The sequence below is a fragment of the Mastomys coucha genome, unplaced genomic scaffold (assembly GCF_008632895.1).
Source record: "Mastomys coucha isolate ucsf_1 unplaced genomic scaffold, UCSF_Mcou_1 pScaffold12, whole genome shotgun sequence".
NCBI classification, from domain to species: Eukaryota; Metazoa; Chordata; class Mammalia; order Rodentia; family Muridae; genus Mastomys; species Mastomys coucha.
The window spans coordinates 13,778,912-13,796,839 of NW_022196894.1; the positions used below are offsets into that span (position 1 = coordinate 13,778,912).

At 42.6% G+C, this 17,928-nt stretch overlaps 1 protein-coding gene across 2 annotated transcripts in view; it reads left to right on the plus strand.

Annotated features, from left to right (window-relative positions):
• The first annotated feature begins 4,802 nt into the window (after positions 1 to 4,802).
• Positions 4,803 to 17,928, plus strand: part of Mapk1 (mitogen-activated protein kinase 1) — a 62,575-nt gene continuing 49,449 nt past the window's right edge. For both annotated transcript variants that reach the window (XM_031363235.1, XM_031363236.1), the window contains exon 1: positions 4,803 to 5,157. In XM_031363235.1, coding sequence (XP_031219095.1) covers positions 5,045 to 5,157 — 113 coding nt within the window. In that variant the 5' untranslated portion in view covers positions 4,803 to 5,044. The remainder of the gene's footprint in view (positions 5,158 to 17,928) is intronic.

Genomic DNA, 17,928 nt, shown 5'->3' on the forward strand with positions numbered 1-17,928 from the left:
TTGGAGATATATATATATGTATATATACATATATATGTATATGTATATATAGTTAATGTGGGAGGTCACATAGCACTGCCCAGTGTACTGTAGATATGCTGACCTGAGGCTCAAGAAGAGTTATTCTTAGACCAGTGAGATGCCTCAGAAGATAAAGGTGCTTGCCACAAAACCGGATGACCTGACTGTGGTTACCAGAACTCACTTGGTAGAAGACAAACAATTCATCACTGACTTCTACACCTGTGCTGTTTTAGCATGCCCTGCCCCCCACCTTCGCCACCCCACTATGCAATAAATAAACACGCACAAAAACAAAAAGAAGAAAGTTGTTCAGAGCCAGGCATGGTTGCACCGGCACCTTTAATCCCAGCACTCAGAAGGCAGAAGCAGGCAGAGCTCCGAGGACAGTCTACAGAGTGAGTTCCGAGACAGTGAGGGCTTCAAAGAGAAGCCCTGCATGGGGGTGGGGTTGGGAGGGTGGGGTTGGGGGAGGGCACCAAAGAGGGAGGGAGGGGGGAAGGAGAGAGAGAGAGAGAGAGAGAGAGAGAGAGAGAGAGAGAGAGAGAGAGAGAGAGAGAGAGAGAGAGAGAGAGAGAAAGAGAAAGAGAGTTAGTTATTCAGAGCAATAGAGGTCTAGGAGGAATTAAACAGGGTGAATGAGTGAATGAAACGATACAAAGAAAGTCACAATCAGACCTCCCCACAGCTGCCAGGCTTGTTTTATTTTCCTTTAGCATTTAATTACTACACAAATTATTACCAAGAAATCTGAGGGTCAATATTTAGGATTTCTTTCTTTCTTTCCTTCTTTCTTTCCTTCTTTCTTTCTTTCTTTCTTTCTTTCTTTCTTTCTTTCTTTTTCTTTCTTCCTTCCCTTCCCTTCCCTCCCCTCCCTTCCCCTCCCCCATCCCCTCCCCTCCCCTCTCTTTTCTTTTCTTTTCTTTTCTGAAACAGGGGCCAGTCTCCTATAGCTCAGGCTGGCCTCAAATTGTTTTGTAGCCAAGAATGACCTTGAACTTCTGATCCATCACCTATACTTTCTGAGTGTCTACTCAGACTACTGATGTCTACCCCATCTCTGGTGCTAGTTTTTAGCTTTTTAAATAAGTAACTTTATCCTCTGCTAAGGTATCTTTAGTTTGTTCTTTTTCCCTAGAATGTAGTAACTTTTGGCAGCTGGAGAGATGGCTCAGCAGTTAAGAGCTCTTGCTGCTTTTGCAAAGAACCCAGGTTCAGTTCTCAGCACCCAACAGCAGCTCACAACAGTCTGTAACTCCAGTTCTAACACCCTCTTCTGGCCTCAACTATCAGCAGGTAAAACATTTATACACATAGAATAAAGATAAATAAATCTATGTTAAAAATGTGTCCACCCACCCAGATTCTGTCTTAAAGTTGTGTGATGGTTAATACTGTCCGTTTGATAGAATCTAGAGTCTTCTAGGAGACAGACTTTGGGGATGCCAGTGAGAAATTATTTAGATTATGTTAATGGAAGTTGGAAGACTCACCTTAACTATGGAGAGCACCGATCTGGGCTGAAGTACTAGGCTGTATTAAAGGGGGGGGGGGCTATTAAAAGCTGAGTATTAGCATGCACCACTCTCTGATTCCTGCTTATGTGAACAGCTACCTCAAGTCCTGAGTCAGGCTTTCTAGCCAGGATGGACTGTATTCTCAAACTGGGATTCAAAATAAACCCTTTCTCCCTTAAATTGCTTTTGTCAGGGCATTTAAACACTGCAATGGGATAAGTAACTAACACAAGTTGGCCTCTGCTTATTAATTTTCTGGAACCCTGAGAACCCATTGAATTTTCTACGTGGATGCCTGAGGAAAGTTTTCTTCCATTTTGACTACTGCTTCTAATTGATTCCCTTGGTTTTATTTTTGTGATATGTATAAAGTCCTACAATTAATTATCTCAATTATTTTCTTTCTTGTTTTTAAGGACAGGTCTTAGTTTGTAGCCTTGTCTGAGCAAATGCTGTCATTAAGAGCATGCAATACTATCCTAGATTATTTTCTTTCTTTTCTTTGCTTTCTTTTTTTTTTTTTTCTTTTTTTTTCTTTTTTTTGGTTTTTCAAGACAGGGTTTTTCTGTGTAGCCCTGGCTGTCCTGGAACTAACTCTGTAGACCAGGCTGGCCTCGAACTCAGAAATCCACCTGCCTCTGCCTCCCAAGTGCTGGGATTAAAGGCATGCGCCACCACCGCCTGGCGATTATTTTCTTTCTTAACGGATTCTATGACTCTGCAAACTTTTCTAATGTCCACCTTTTATACTGCTGACTTGCTCTTTTGTGTCATCTGATAAGTCTACTGTTTCAGCTTCTAATTTTATGTTGATTGGTGGGATTTTAATTTCATGATACTATCCATCTATCTTGGTCTTAAAAAATACATTTTAATAGAGCTATGGTATTAGCTATTCTTCTGAAATAGATTCTGCTGAATGGACTAATACATTTTGAAGAATTAATGAATCCAAAACCTGCCATAGGCTAAGTATGCACTATCCCACCGAGGGAAACCCCAGTTCTTCCCTTTATTATTAAAAATTTACTTTTTTTTTCTTTGAGATTGCCTAGTTAATCTTTATTGATGTCTGGAAGACCAGACTTGATGTCTCTAAGTTAGATCTCAGTGTTGGCCACACAGGAGTCTGCTTCCAGGGATGACAGGGAAGTATCTGAGAGACAGTGGTAGTCACAATCTCATGATCTCTGCTTTTCTGGGCATCTACCAACTTTAAGATCCAATTTCATCCTTTAGTTTAGTGGAGTTTGTGACTGGTTCTGACACCCATGACATCAAGTTTTTTTTCTAAATCTTGTTCAGATGTTTCAGCCATTCTAACTATGCTGTGTTTCAGTGTGCCCATCTGTGACAAAACTTTTCCTGGGGAGACACAACACAGGTTTCCTCACTACAAATAAGAGCTCACAACAGACCAAAGTGTGGGTGCTGCTGAAGTTGAAGAGTGCTCTTCTAAGTGCCTAAGTCTGTCTAAACCACTACCAGGCAGCAGGCAGGGTTTAGCCTCTTCCAGATAGCTGGTCTCAAGCATCTTTTTTTTTTTTTTTTTTGAATTTTCGAGACAAGGTTTCTCTGTATAGCCCTGGCTGTCCTGGAACCCATTCTGTAGACCAGGCTGACCTCAAACTCAGAAATCCGCCTGCCTCTGCCTCCCAGCTGGGATTAAAGGTGAGCGCCACCACCGCCCATTGCTTACTCTGGTGGGAGGGGCCTAATGAATCTGGTCAGTTTCAAGGACTTCCTGAAACTCTTTTGAGTTTTTTGATTGGTTTTGTTTTTTTGAGACAGGTTTTCTCTGTGTACTCTTGGCTATTCCGGAACTCACTCTGTAGACCAGGCTGGCCTCCAATCACTACACCACCTTGCTCCTTTTAGGTTTTTTTTGGGGGGGGTGTTGGTTTTTCTAGACAGGGTTTGTCTGTGTAGCCTTGGCTGTCCTGGAACTCACTCTGTAGACCAGGCTGGCCTGGAACTCAGAAATCTGCCTGCCTCTGCTTCCCAAGGATTAAAGGTGTGCGCCACCACCACTGCCCAGCTTCCTTTTAGTTTTTTATCTTACTATTTAAGAAGCTTCCCCTCAGGATAGAATGCTTCAAGTTCATAGAATGTTTCAATCATTCAGGAGACTGTTAAACAACACCTGGATCTGAGTTCCTGAATTTCTTTGTCTTTCTCCTGTGTCCCTACCCACAGCTCTCTGTACTTTCCCTTGGCTTTTTATTTCTTCACAACACTTAAGTGCAAATATTGTATTTTGTCTGTCTTTTCACTCTGGAAGCATGGCTGGCCCCAGTGCTGTAGATATTCAACAAATCTTGAACAAACCTCTAATTAGTGGATTCCATGTCTTGTTTTGGTTTCCACCTATTTATGTCTCACTGTTAGGTGTGTCACGAGTAAGAAGGTAGATATACGTAGTTAGTATAACAAACGTTGTCTTTTATTATACTGAGGGTCATCATGCAAGGTTTACAATCTAAATCTCTCACAGTCCTAAGTCTGTCTCCTTAGTCACCTGTGTAACCTTAGCTTCAGGTCAGGTCCAATCTCCAGTAGAAGTTTCTGATGTGAGGGCCAGGATCCTGGGGGAGATTGTCTAGCCACTGAGCAGATCAAGGTGCATCTCTCCAGATGTGTAGAGCAAAGCCTTGCTTTTGGTCTCTGCTTATATTCTGTCCAGTGGGCATCAAATAGGATTGTATCTGGTTATTTTGCCTGAGCGATGTTACTGGGCACTGGTTATCAGGAGCAGCATTGGGAGCTGTGGGGTTCCTGACTAATCTGTTTTTATATGTCTAAAAGGCTTTTTTATTATTATTATGCTCATTACAGGGTGAAAAATTTTTTCTGGATCTGGATCATGCTTTTTGGTTTCTGTCCCGCTCTGGTGGTCTAAGTTCATCAGAGTGCAGAAATGTGGGCCACATATTCCTAGAGGTCTGTCTCAGGGGTCCCGTGGTTGGTGTGTAGCGAGTTCTCCGGTCTCAAGCCAAGTCCCTGGTCCCGAGTGAGGGACTGAGTTCGTTCTGGACCAAGCACAGCACTGGGACAGTGGTGGGACTCTGTAGGGGTCCTCAAGCCTAAGTTCCAACCTACCTTTCTAGAGCTACCCAGCGTTTGGTTCTCCGAGCGCACGTGACGTCCCTCCCCCGCAGCCGCAGTGCTCCAGCCTTACCTCGCTGCTTCCGCCGGCCCGCGAGACTCCGCCCTCTCTGCCAGGAGAAGCCAATCAGAACGCACGCCCTTGACTCCGCCCTAGCGCCCCTCGACGCGAGCCCTTCCCTCCTCCCACTCGCAGCCCGCCGGTCAGGCAGGAAGGTAGGCAGTGGTTCTACCGGCGGTTAGTTCTCTCCCCACTGTTGTCCTCCTTCCTCGTTCCCGATCGCCGGCAGCGGCGGCTTGGTCCCGGGCGGCGGCGCGGTTCCTGCGGGGAGCGCAGCATAAGCCGAGCGGCAGCCGCGAAGCGTCGAGCCCAACGCGGCGGCGGCGGCTGTGCAGCCAACATGGCGGCGGCGGCGGCGGCGGGCCCGGAGATGGTCCGCGGGCAGGTGTTCGACGTGGGGCCGCGCTACACCAACCTCTCGTACATCGGAGAAGGCGCCTACGGCATGGTTTGGTGAGTGTCTGCGCTGGATTGCAGGCCCGGCCTCACGCGGTCACCCTATGCCCCTTGCTTGTGGCTGATCTGGACGCAGCCGCGGCCCTTCCCGCGCCTTGGCCTCGCGTTCCGCGGCGCCCCGGACCCCTGACTGCTTGACCGGCACTCCTGGAGCCCTGGGGTGGAGTCCCGGAGCCCGTCGCGGCTTAGATGTTGCCCCGCTGCTTCTTGAGTTGACTATGGTTTGCGGTTGGAGGGGCAACCCAGACTGAGGCCAGGACTCGAAGACTCCCGGGCTTGGTCTTAAGCGCGTACTTTCGAGGCTTCTCCCTCGGGACGAGAACGGAAGTACACTATGTCCCCTAATTTATAGCCTTATAGCCGTCGCCTTTTGACATTAGATTAAAACTAGGAATTCCATTAGATGCTTATCTGTGGCGGCGGCGGCTATGGTTTTGCAAACTGGAATAATGGGCTTGTGTGCTGAGCACCAAAATATTTTTCTTCTGTGTACGTGAACAGCATTCACAAAATATCTTCAGTAGAGCTAATGATGCCTTCTACGTCAGGCTTAAACATAAATGACACAGCGTTGGTTGTGGACATACTGAAATCTTGAAGTTTCGAAATGGATTTAAATATACCGGTTGTGTTTCAGGAAGGATAAGCCAGCATCACTCTAGAATTATTAAGAAGTATTTGGAGTTAGGTCTAATTTGACTTAAAATTAGCCCGTCGTTACCCTTAGGAGCACTCTCTTAATAGTGTGAATGTATCCATGTGTTTTAGCCCTATTACAGTGATCGTTTCCCCTTAACGTTTTAGTGTTCGGTATATATACACAGCCCTAATAGTTTTTGCACGATCACTTGCAGGATTTCCTGCGTGTGGAATGTTGAAGTGTATTGTTTTGATTAAAACAAGTTCATTTGTCGAAAGTTTAATTTAACTTAGATCTTGAGGAAAGAGAAGACACCCTTTTTCAGATAAGGTATTGAAAGAAAGTCTTTTTCCAGGGCGAAGAACTAGAGTCAGGCTTTGCTATAGAAAGATCCTGTTTTAAATGCTTCAGTTCTTGAGCTATTGCACATGCCTTTCCCCGATTTATTAATAATCTCAGGACTTCAGCATATTTTCCTGATGAACAAGTCTATTTCAGAAATGCATTCAAATTTGAATGGTCATAATTTTAGAAATGCTAGAAAAGGTGTGTTTTCCCCAAGTGTGCTAACTAGATAGAATAATTAATGTTCTTTTTTAAAAAAAGACTCATGAATAGTTATATTTTTATGAGCAGAATGTTTCATAGTATACAATTACGAAGATAAAAGTGAATTGGACCTTCGAGTCAAAAGAGAAATTAAATTAGGTCACAGTTACAAGAAAGACCTTGTAAAGGAATGGAAAAAAAGTCCTTTCCACGTCACATCAGTCTTGCCCTTGTACCTGCTGGTACAAATGCCAGTAACTCTTCTTATTGATATTCATGATTACCCACCATAGTCTCATTTATTTTTAAAAAAGGGGGGGTATTTTAAATAGGAACAAAAAATTTAGGATCTGTCAGTTAAACCCACACACTCACCACCACCCTGATAAGATGGATTATTTAGATCCTGTTGCTATTGACCTTTGAAGTTTCCACTTGCTGTGCAGAATTCTTTTTAAAATTCACATTTTAGGGCCTGGAGAGATGACTCGGCAGTTAAGAACACTGGCTGCTCTGGGTTCAGTTCCCATGGCAGCTTACAACTGTCTTTAATTAGAGTTCCAGAAGATGAGATGTTCTCATAGACATGCATTCAAGGGAAACATTCATATGCATAAAATAAATAAAATTAATTTTTTTTTTTAAAGACAAGGTTTTTCTGTGTTATCACCCTGGCTGTCCTGGAACTCGGTTTATATTTATAGACCAGGCTGGTACCTGCCTCTGCCTTCCACCTGGCACCTACAAATTTTAATTTTAAGAAAAATGCAGATATAATTAGGATTTAAATCCTACCATCCGCCTTTTATCTCCAGGTGGATAACTTAGTATTTATTTAATATTCTTAATTACATGTCATTAGGATCTGATCAGTGTTGAGTTTATGGCGGCTTCTTAGCTTAAGTATCTACTTGGATAGTTGTGATCTTTAAAAAGTTAGAGAGATGGCACAGTGGTTGAGTACCTGCTGCTTTTGCAGGGCCTAAGCTCAGATTCCTGCATCTACATTAGGTGACACTCCCACACCACCCCCCCATTGCCACCCTGGCTTCCAAGGACATCTACATGGATGTGCATAGAAGACTCACTAGGGTACACACACTAAAAACTGAATTTAAGAATGACTTTTTTAAAAAGATTATTTAAAAGATTTTCAGCTGTTCTTTAGCAGGATTTCCCTAATGCGGTTCTTGGAGAATTGTTCCTATTTGTTCAAGTTCCAAAAAGATAAGATGTGGGTGTGGGGATACAGATTAGATAGCTCAGCAGTTGAGAGCTCCAACTAAAATTCAGTTCCTAACAGCCTGTAACTCCAAGTAATCTTGATGCCTCTGACCTCTTACAGGTTTCTCTTTGTGTGTGCATATAGATGTATGTATATGAATACACATAATTAAAATTAAAATGTTTTTAAAAGAAGGCTGGGTTTTGAGTTGGGCATTTAAGAGTGGGTGTGATTTTGATAGATAATAGGAACGAGTAGCAGCTTGAGCTGTTGAGTCTGTCTAATCTTAGAACAGTATTTAGGTAAACACTGTAGAGGACTCAATCAGAAAAGTGGTGGGGGGGAGAAAGCATTGATGGTTTTGAGAGTCATAGGCAAATTTTAATTATGGTGGTGATACAGCAATCAGGCTGTTGTGGCCATCTCAAGGTGCAGTAATTTAATGCCAGTGGAGATGAGGAATCTTGAGCAGACAGAATTAGTCATAAGAGGTTTTCTGGAAAGTCACAAATGATATAATAAAGACAAGGTAGTTATAAGGTGAGAAGCCAAGAAAGGCGGGTTTAGGTTTGAAGATTGCTGAGCTAAAATGAGACAAGGTGTAGGACTGGTGCTATAATCCAAGAGAGAGGATACTGAAGGCAGAGCAGGTTTACCATGGAGGGATAGAGATGGCTCTGTTAGGTTGTGGCGTTTGTAACAGAGACTGGAGAGGTGGCTCAGCATTAGAACATTTGTTCTTGCAGGTGGCTTGGTTCAGTGGTAGATTGCAGCTGCCCTTAACCCTGCTTCCAGGGATTTGACCTCTTCTGGCTCTACAGGCACATGAATGTATAAACACAAGCAGGTAAAACACACAGAAGAAAAAAAAACTCTTTAAAAAAAAGAAACAAACAAACCTTTCTGTATAGTGAGTAATAGTTAAAATCTTGAGTGGAGGAGTACAAATTATTATTTGAAGCACTTGTTTCTTAAAATTGTAAACATGCATGTTCAACATCTTTTTGGTATAATATTTAGGAAATTTTTCAGAAAGGCTCATGATCCCCAGTATGGGTAAAAACCACTGACAGAACAGAAGGAATAAAAGCAGCAGTGGCAAAGAAGAGAAACCTGAGAACTGCTGAGCTGCATAGAAGAGTGGCAAACATCAGAAGGAAGAAGTGGAAGTTGTGGGCTAGGTTGTCTACTAAGATCACTGTTTTAAAGAAGGTCTTTAAAAAAAAAAAAAAAAACCAGCAATGGCCGGGCAGTGGTGGCGCACGCCTTTAATCCCAGCACATGGGAGGCAGAGGCAGGCGGATTTCTGTGTTCGAGGCCAACCTGGTCTACAGAGTGAGTTCCAGGACAGCCAGGGCTACACAGAGAAACCCTGTCTCAAAAAAAAGCAATGTATTTCAGTGTGTCTGTTTGACTGACTGACTGAGTGTCCTTGAAGGCCACAGGCATTTGTGAGTCACTTGATGCTGGTACTGGAAACTGAGCTGGAGTTCTCTGCAAGAAGAGCAAACACCCTCAAACCCTGAGCTATCGCCCCAGCCTTGGTTGCATTTAATTTTGAAATATTGTGTTTCTGTATGTGATGAGGGGTTGGGAGATTCTTAATTTAAGGTCAGGCTAATGGGTGGGGTGAGAGGAGCTCTGAAAAGTAAAGGGGTGTACGGTATCTGCCTGTAGGTATCAACAAAAGGCAAGTTATGGAGAGGCTAGGAACTGTGACAAAAGGAACCAGGAAACCAAGACTTGGTATTGTCACAGGAACCCAGGGACCTGGTAGTCATTAAAAGGTTACTACAGGGAACAAGAGCATGCAGTTGAAGACAAGCTGTTATATTCTTTACTCTTAATAAAAAGGTGGTTCCTGTCACATTCTAATATCCTTTTCCTGATAGTGCAGTATTCCATCCTTTTCAGATCTTGTGATTGAAGCATTCACTCCTATGTCACGTATTTTGCATTTTGTTTTAATGCATGTGTGTTTAAAGTATGCATCATCTAACCCTCAAGCTACTGCAAAACTGATTAGCTTTTCTTTTGTTCTTTCCTGTGAGGTGATTGAGAGCATTTAGGTAGCTTGCTCTAGGACATAGCTGGAAGTATGAGTCAGTGGGACATGACAGGCTAAGAGTATAACTCTGTGGAAGAGGGTTTGGGCCTGGTATATGTGAGGGAACCTATCCTGTTTGACCCCTGAGTGATATTCAGAAGATTTTAGAGTTGGGGTTGGGGCACTGAGTATAGCTCAGTTTGGTGCTTTCTTAGCACTCTCTGGGGCTCATTTCCAGTATTGAAAACAAGCAGGGAGGGAAGAAGGGGAAGGTGAGAAAAGTATGGCTTTAGTAACAAAACATAATGATTTCTTGCATCTCATTTTAGCCTTCCTTAAAACTCTCCATATAAAGTCATTTGCTCAGAAAGAGCTTATCAAGCACAGAATTCACTTGGTTCCTGCATAGTGGTAACTTTGTTGGAATAGGATATACTTGGGCAATAGCACAGACTGCCAGTGCTATACAGGAGGAATGCTGGGTAATGGAAGACTGTATTTATAAGGCCTTTAAGTTGTGAGCAGTTTACCTTTAAAAATGTTTTCTAGGCAGAGAGAAATAATACATGCAAAGGCATGGGACCATAAAACTACACATGTGGTCAGGAAAACCACAGATGGGATGGCTAGTGTAAAGGACACCTTGGGGGAGGGGGAGACGCTGTGGTTATGACAGCTGGGAGGTTGGACTTGGTATTATAGAAGACTAGGGAATCAAGGGATGGCCCTGTTTTCTGCAGTTCTTTATAAAATTTGTGGGTTTGCCTGCTCTGTCTATTTTTGCTTTTATTTCTGTTTTATGCGTGTTTTGAGAAAGGGTCTAGTAATTCAAACCAGCCATTGACTCACTGTATAACTCCAGATGATTTTGGACTCCTGGTCTCTGGCACAAATGCTGGAATAATGGGCTATGCCGCCATACCCAGCTTAGAATTCAGAAACTCAGACATAGTTGCTAAACTAACAAGTTGGAGATTGTAATTTAGAGCCTAAAAATGAAGCCTGCTCACATAAACATTAGAAATGTAGTGTTTCTGAACACTAGGTGTTAGCTGTAACTGTTACCCTGTTACATGAATTTGCTTGGATTATTTTCAGTTCTCAGGTGTTATGAAGGTTCTTGTGAAAAGCATCCAAGTTTCCCAGGCAACCATATGTACTTATTAATTAAAAAGAGTTGAAGCTGAGCAAGGTAATCTATCCCTTTAATCAAGCACTGGGAGGCAGAGGCAGGCAGGTCTCTGAGTTCAAGGCCTAGTGTTGTCTACATAGTGAGACCTTGTCTCAAAAAAACAAAACAATTGAGGAAAAAAGAGACAATAAAAACAATATAAGAAAAAACAAACAAAAGACCAGCCCCAAACAGTTGAAGGCTGGGAAGATGGCTAATGGGTAAAAGGGTAAAAGTTTTTTGCAAACTTGGTGATATGAATTGGAACCTTTGGAATCCATGTAAAAGCTGTATAAAAATACATGATAGCATGTGTTTGTAATTATAGCACCCCTGAACATTAAGTTGGGAGGTGGGGACCAAAGATTACTTTGGAAGCTCGTGGGCTAGCTAGCCTGGAGTATCCAGCAAATGACAAACGAAAGACCCTGCTTGAAATAAGGTGGAGGGCCAGGACCAGTGTCCTCACACAGGTACACAAATAAGTATTTGAAAACGTTCCTTTCCCCGAATGCTGGTCTTTGAACCTTTGCTTTTATTCCTTTTCACTTCGGAAAGTTTCTACTAGTAAACGCCTGACCTTTGAAATGGCCCTCTCTGTGTGAGGAGAAGGATGCCAGGAGGGTTCTGACTTGAGCCATTATGGAATGTGAGCAGAACCTCTAGAGAAAGTTATAAACAACAAAGGAAAGGTTCCTTGTTTACAAAAAAAAATTTGAAAGGATTGTGTTCTGTTTGAGGCTTTCAAACTGTCACCTTTCCTAAGGCTGTCAGAACCGTCACTCACAGGATACCTTATGTAGGAAACCTTACAGGTGACGTTCCTCCCTTTGAAGCATCAGCACTTTGGTCTTTCCGTCTCTCTCACATTTTTGTTTTCCTTCCAGTCATCTATTAACCTTCACGTGATTATTAAGGACCTTGCACTTATAAGGCAAGGGTTCCGTTGCTTTAAATGCATTAAAAAGACCACTTAGTCTCTCCAAGGTCCCTGTGATGGTTTGAATGAAAATGTCCTCTGTAGACTCTTGTATTTGAATACTTGGTTTTCAGTTGGTGACATTGTTTGGGAAGGTTTAAAAGGTCTGACCTTGTTGGAAGAAGTGTGTCTCTGGAGGTGGGCTCTAAAAATTCAAAGCCTGGTACCATTCCCTCTGTTTCCTGATTATGTTTCAAGATGTGAAATCTCAGCTTGCTGTTTGAGCCAAGGTGCTGCTGCCTGCAACCTGCAGCCATGCTGTTACTGCCATCGTGGGTTTTTATCTGGAACCATAAGCTCTCTTAAGTTACCTACCTTGGTCGTGGTGTTTTCTCACAGCAGAGAAGTCTTAGGGCGGGCTCTGAAGTCAGGAACCTGTGGCTAGTAGGAACTAAAAAGTGGAGTGTTACAGGATATTTGACAACCAGCTGATAGACTGAAGTTGTAAACTTGCTTTAGTTTCTGTAGTTTCGCTTTCATGCTCTATAAATAATGAAACTACATAATAGGTTAGGAGCAACTATCCTTGAAGGGATATCCTTTCAGTTTTTTGCTTACTTTTTTAATGGCCTTAACTATATGTAGACCTGGCTAGCCTCAAAATTGTTAGGATTAGGAGATTAACTCCTGCTTCTGTCTACTGAGTAATACTGGGATTACAAGCAAGATTGAATATACCCAGAACAAGAGATGGGGCGGGGTGGGTGTGTGTGCTCTCACAAGCATATATGTTGAAGGTCAGGAGTTAATGTCAGGAGTCTTCCTCTGTTGTATTCCACCTTTGCAGTAGGCTGGGCAGTAACTAGAGTGCCACTTGTCTCTGCCTTTTCTCTCTTTCTTTTTCTTCCTTCCTCCCTCCTTCCTTTTCTTTCCTCCCCTCCTTCCTTTTTTCTTTTTCTTTTTCTTTTTTTAGGCATGGTATCACTGAACGTGGAGATCATCCCTTTGCCTAGACTAACTGACCAGTGAACTCCAAGAATTCTCTGTGTCTACCTTTCAGAGTGCTAGGGTTACAGGTTCCTTCATTCACAATTATACCTGACTTTTTATGTGGTTCTGAGGATCTGAATTCAGGTCCTTATGCTTGCTTGTTCGACTAGCATTCTGCCTGCTGAGGCACATCCCAGGAGTCCTCAAGAGACATTCTTGACCATATTTTCTAAGGTTAGTGTTCATTCCAGCATTTTCTCTAGTTTATAGTAGTTTATAGTATCACTTCAGTACAGTAACAATGGCATATAGATTTTTGTCCAATTAATTACTTGCAGCTGTGTGAAATTATCCAGCATTCATATTTTGTGAGGAGTGTTAAGAGTGCCAGGGAAGTGTTGAGCGTGAATACCTGCTCTACTTGTCTCATGCCTGTGACAAAATACGTAACAAGCAGTTTGGGTGGTAAGGTGGCTCAGCAGGCAGAATCCTGACTACCTGACTTGGATCTCTGAGAGCCAACTCCTGCAGATTATCCTCTGAGAACACACACACACGCGCACGCGCGCACACGCACATACACATGTATACATACATATATACATACATACATATATATATATGTGCCATGTACATGCTCACGTCCTTAAAAAAATAACATTAGGGTTTTTTGGGTTTTTTTGTTGTTGTTTGTTTTTTGTTTTAAAGAAAAAGCTGCAGAATAGTTTCACACTGAAGGAGTCTACAGACATGACAGTACTCAATTCTGAATTGGCACAATTGGCAAGACTAGATTGGAATCTAAACATTAGGTTGTTGGTAGTGATTCAAATGTTAATGAGTTTGGAGGTTGCATATTATGTTAGTAAGAAAGGCATATTAAAATATGCATTATTTTGAAGAACTGTATTTAGTTCCTTTTCTCTTAAAAGTTGGTGAGTTACTCTGAGAAAGGTGTTTGTATAAATTATTTGCTGAAACTTGAGAGGAGTTTGCAGACAACTTAGCTAGCTGGAGGAACTTTGGCCTGAAAGTCAGCAGATCTAAATCTAAGTCCTGTGCTTCAGCAGATAGGAAAACGTTTGTTTGCTTTGGGGCTTGTTTTCAGTCTAGCAACGCTAGAACTTATCCTAAAATTTATACATTTTCCCCATGAAATCATCTTTGTTTCTATTCCATTGTTTGAATCAGATGATTTTAAAAAGAAATTCATAGAAGTTGAGACCTTTCCCACTAGTTAATTTTTTCTTTAGGGCCAAAGTACATGATGGTAGGATGTTATATATGGCACATGCCTGCCGTCTCTTTTTCAGCAGTTGGAGGTGGAGGACAGAGACCAGCATGGTGTGCAGAGCAAGCCCCTATCTCAGCAGGACAGAAGAAAAATTGGTACTTAATACACTACTGTCAAAACAGCTAACTGCTGTATTAAAACTGTTATGGGAACAACTAAGGATTTAGTTCAGTGTGGTAGGGCGTTTTGCCCAGTGTGTATGAGGCCCCTGATTTGATCCCCTACACCAGTGGTTCTCAACCTTCCTAATGCTGCAACCCTTTCTTACAGTTCTTCATGTGATCCCAACCATAAAATTATTATTTTTTAAAGATTTATTTATTTATTTTACGTATGTGAATACATTGTTGCTGTCTTCAGACACACCAGAAGAGGGCATCTGATCCCATTACAGATGGTTGTGAGCCACCATGCGGTTTCTGGGAACTGAACTCAGGACCTTTGGAAGAGCAGTGAGTGCTCTTAACCCCTGAGCCATCTCTCCAGCCCCCATAAAATTATTTTTGTTGCTTCTTTCTAACTATAATTTTGTTACTGTTTTTGAGTTGAAATATAAATATTTGTGTTTTCTGATGGTCTTGAAAGGGTTGTTCCACCCCCAGGTTGAGAACCATTGCCCTACACCTAAAAAACAAACGAGACACCAACATGTTCTTGAGGCATTCTGCCTGTGATTACATTTTGCTAGTATTTTGGGGGAGGGGTATTATTTTTCACCACACATATGCATGCAGTGCCTCTAAAGGCCAGATGTTGCATCCCCTGGAGCTGGAGTTAAAAAAACAGTGTGGGTTGCCTGATGTGGGTGTAGGAACCCAGGTCCTCTAGAAGATGAGTAAGTGCTCTTAACTGCTGAGCCATCTTTCCAGGCCCCTTTTTGTTTGTCTGAGTCAGGTTTTCACTTGCCTCTGCTTCCAGTACTAGGAATAAATTCATGTGCTACCATGCCCATCTCCCATTCCTGTTTGATAGTATTTTCAAGTAATCTTTTGGGACAGTCCAAATCATGTACCATTCATTCATTCATTGACAATAAAATATTTTCAAAGACAATGTTTTTATCAAGGCAGGCCTTAGTGGTGCACTTGGAAGCAGAGGTAGGCGGTACAAATTCAGCCTGGTCTGGGGCTAGACTGGTCTATACAAGTGAGTTCCAGGATACCCAGAGCTGCACAGTGAAAGCCTGTCTCACACACACCGTCTAACATTCTTTTCTCATTTCTCACCATTCTTTGTTCACTCCTAGCAACTGCAGATCTTCAAGCCCTCCCCTCCAAAACTGTTCAACCTTCTTCCTCTATCCCTTCTCCCTGCCCTGTAACTACAGGGAGAAAGGAGACAGCTAGGCAGCTCCAGTTCTTAAGAATCCCCTGCAGGATTGTTTTTCTCCCCTCTAAGTAAAGGTCCACCATATCTTATTTGTCTGTCTGTCCTTGCTGATCTTCCAAAACCCAGCCATCTCTCAACAGTGAGTTCCCTTGAACAGAAGAATGAGGAAGGAATGCTCTCTACCACCAGTGTTGTTCCTTTCCAGTTCTGTAACCGGGGTTAGTATAGTTAGGATAAGAAGATAAAAAGAAATCTAAGTTGCCAGGCAGTGGTAGCATGCACCTTTTTTTTTTCCTTGGTTTTTTTGAGACAGGGTTTCTCTGTATATCCCTGGCCATCCAATACTGCCCAGCAGGCTGATCTTTGAATTTGAGGCAGGCTTTGTTCTACAGAGTGAGTTCCAGAACAGCCATTGCCACACAGAAAAACACTGTCTCAAAAAACCAAAAAGAAAAGAAAAAAGAAAGAATAAAACCTAAGCAATGAAGAGACAAAGCAGAAGTGATAGAGAATCACAAATTAATTTTCTTTCCAGATCTCTTTGTATTAGATCCCCTGGAACTGGAGTTATAGGCTACTGTGAGTGGCCAGGTGGGTGCTGAGAATTGAACCCAGGTCCTGGAAGAGCAGCCAGTGCTCTTAACTGCTTTTTTGTTGTTGTTGTTATTGTTTTCTAGACAGGGTTTCTCTGTGTAGCCCTGGCAGTCTTGGAACTCACTCTGTAGACCAGGCTGGCCTCAGAAATCTACCTGCCTCTACCTCCCAGGTGCTGGGACTAAAGGTGTGCACCACCACCGCCCGGCTGCTCTCAACTGCTGAGCCATCATCTTTTTTTTTTTTTTTTTAAATGTGTGTGTTTTGCCTGCACGTATATATGTATATCATGTGTGTGCCTGGTAAGCAAACTCTGAGGTCAGATATCAAACTGGAGTTGATGGTTGTGAGGTACCATGTGGGTGCTCTCAAACCTGAGTCCTCTGTAAGAACTATACATGCTTTTAACCATTTTTTAAATGTATTTATTGAAGTTATTTTGAGCTTGAGACACTCAAATGTATCTAAACATTGTTGTTGCCAGGCTTTGCATTTGCTTATTATACACAGAAAAGACTTGGGTGAGTCCTTTGAGATAATCAAGGACAAGAGCATGGCGACCATGGGAAGCGCCTCTTACAAGCAACTCTGTGTTGTGTGTCTCCTTTACTGCTGCTGCCTCAACCCTCACCTAGGGAAGACGAATATTTCTCTGTTAAACAGTTGGAAAGGATGAAATGGAAGCAGGGAAACTATCAGCATTGTATGCAGGCTTCAGAATCAGCATTTGTGATGGTTAATTTCTTTGTTGTTTTTGTTTGCTTTTTTGATGATCCTCATTGTAATTATCCTGACTGAACTGAAGAGCACCTAGAAAATGAGTGAAGCACAGCCCTAGGTGCTGTTGTGTTGATTTTATGTTCCATTTCAAGGAGAATTAGGGAAGAGGTAGATCCACACCTGAATGATGCAGCACCCTGCAATGGGCTGGGGCCATGGATATAGTAAAAGGGAAAGGAATCTGCAAGGGGGTTATGGTGCACCCACACCCCATGACTGCTTGCTCCATCCCCTACCCACCATGCTGTCCTACTTCTCAGTCACAGGGTCATGGAGTGATTGGAGGTCACTGCTCTAGATTGGAATTCAAACTGAGATAATGTAAATCTCTCCACTGCCTCTCTTGGGTAGTTGTCATAGTGATTAAAAACATAACAGCATTTGAACTATAATTAAGGCTAGAGTGAAGTTATTTTCATTTGAGTAGTTTATCAGTGAAAGATAAAACATTTATAAGAGCTATATGTACCAAATGTGGAGATCTCTAAATTTTTCATTGGGTACATTGACAACTTTAGAAGAAAGGATATTTGTGGGAGTGGGAACCAGGTCTCTGGCCTCCATTGAACTGCCATAGTTTGGGGCACAACTCTATGTTACAGGATTATTGGTGGGAAGAACAGAGGAGCTCTTTCCCCCTCAGGTTCCATAGGAGCAGATATATTACTGATGTAGACACAGAACACAGCTCTCACCTCACAGGAATTAACAGTTTATTCTTGGGTTAAATACAAATGGCCAGGAACACAGATTTATGTTACCCCAAATAGCATGTTGCATGTGTGGGTGCATGCATGCAATGTTGTGTATATAGAGGCCAGATGGGAGTTGGTGGGAGTTGATTCTCTGCCTTTTTACTATGTGAACTCTGGGGCTCAAACTTAGGTCATTGGGCTAGGAAGTGTCTTAGGGTTTCTACTGCTTCAATGAAACACCATGACCAAAAAGCTAATTGGGGAGGATAGGGTTTATTCAGCTTACACTTCCTCACCAAAGGAAGTCGGGACAGGAACTCACCAGGGCAGGATCCTGGAGGCAGGGGCTGATGTAGAGGCCATGTAGGAATGCTGCTTACTGGCTCGATTCCCCTGGCTTTTTCAGCCTGCTTTCTTACTACAGCTCAGGACTGCCAGCCCAGGGATGGCTCCACCTACAATGATCTGGACTCTTCTCCATTGATCACGAACTGAGAAAATGCTTTATAACTGGATCTCATAGAGGCATTTCCTC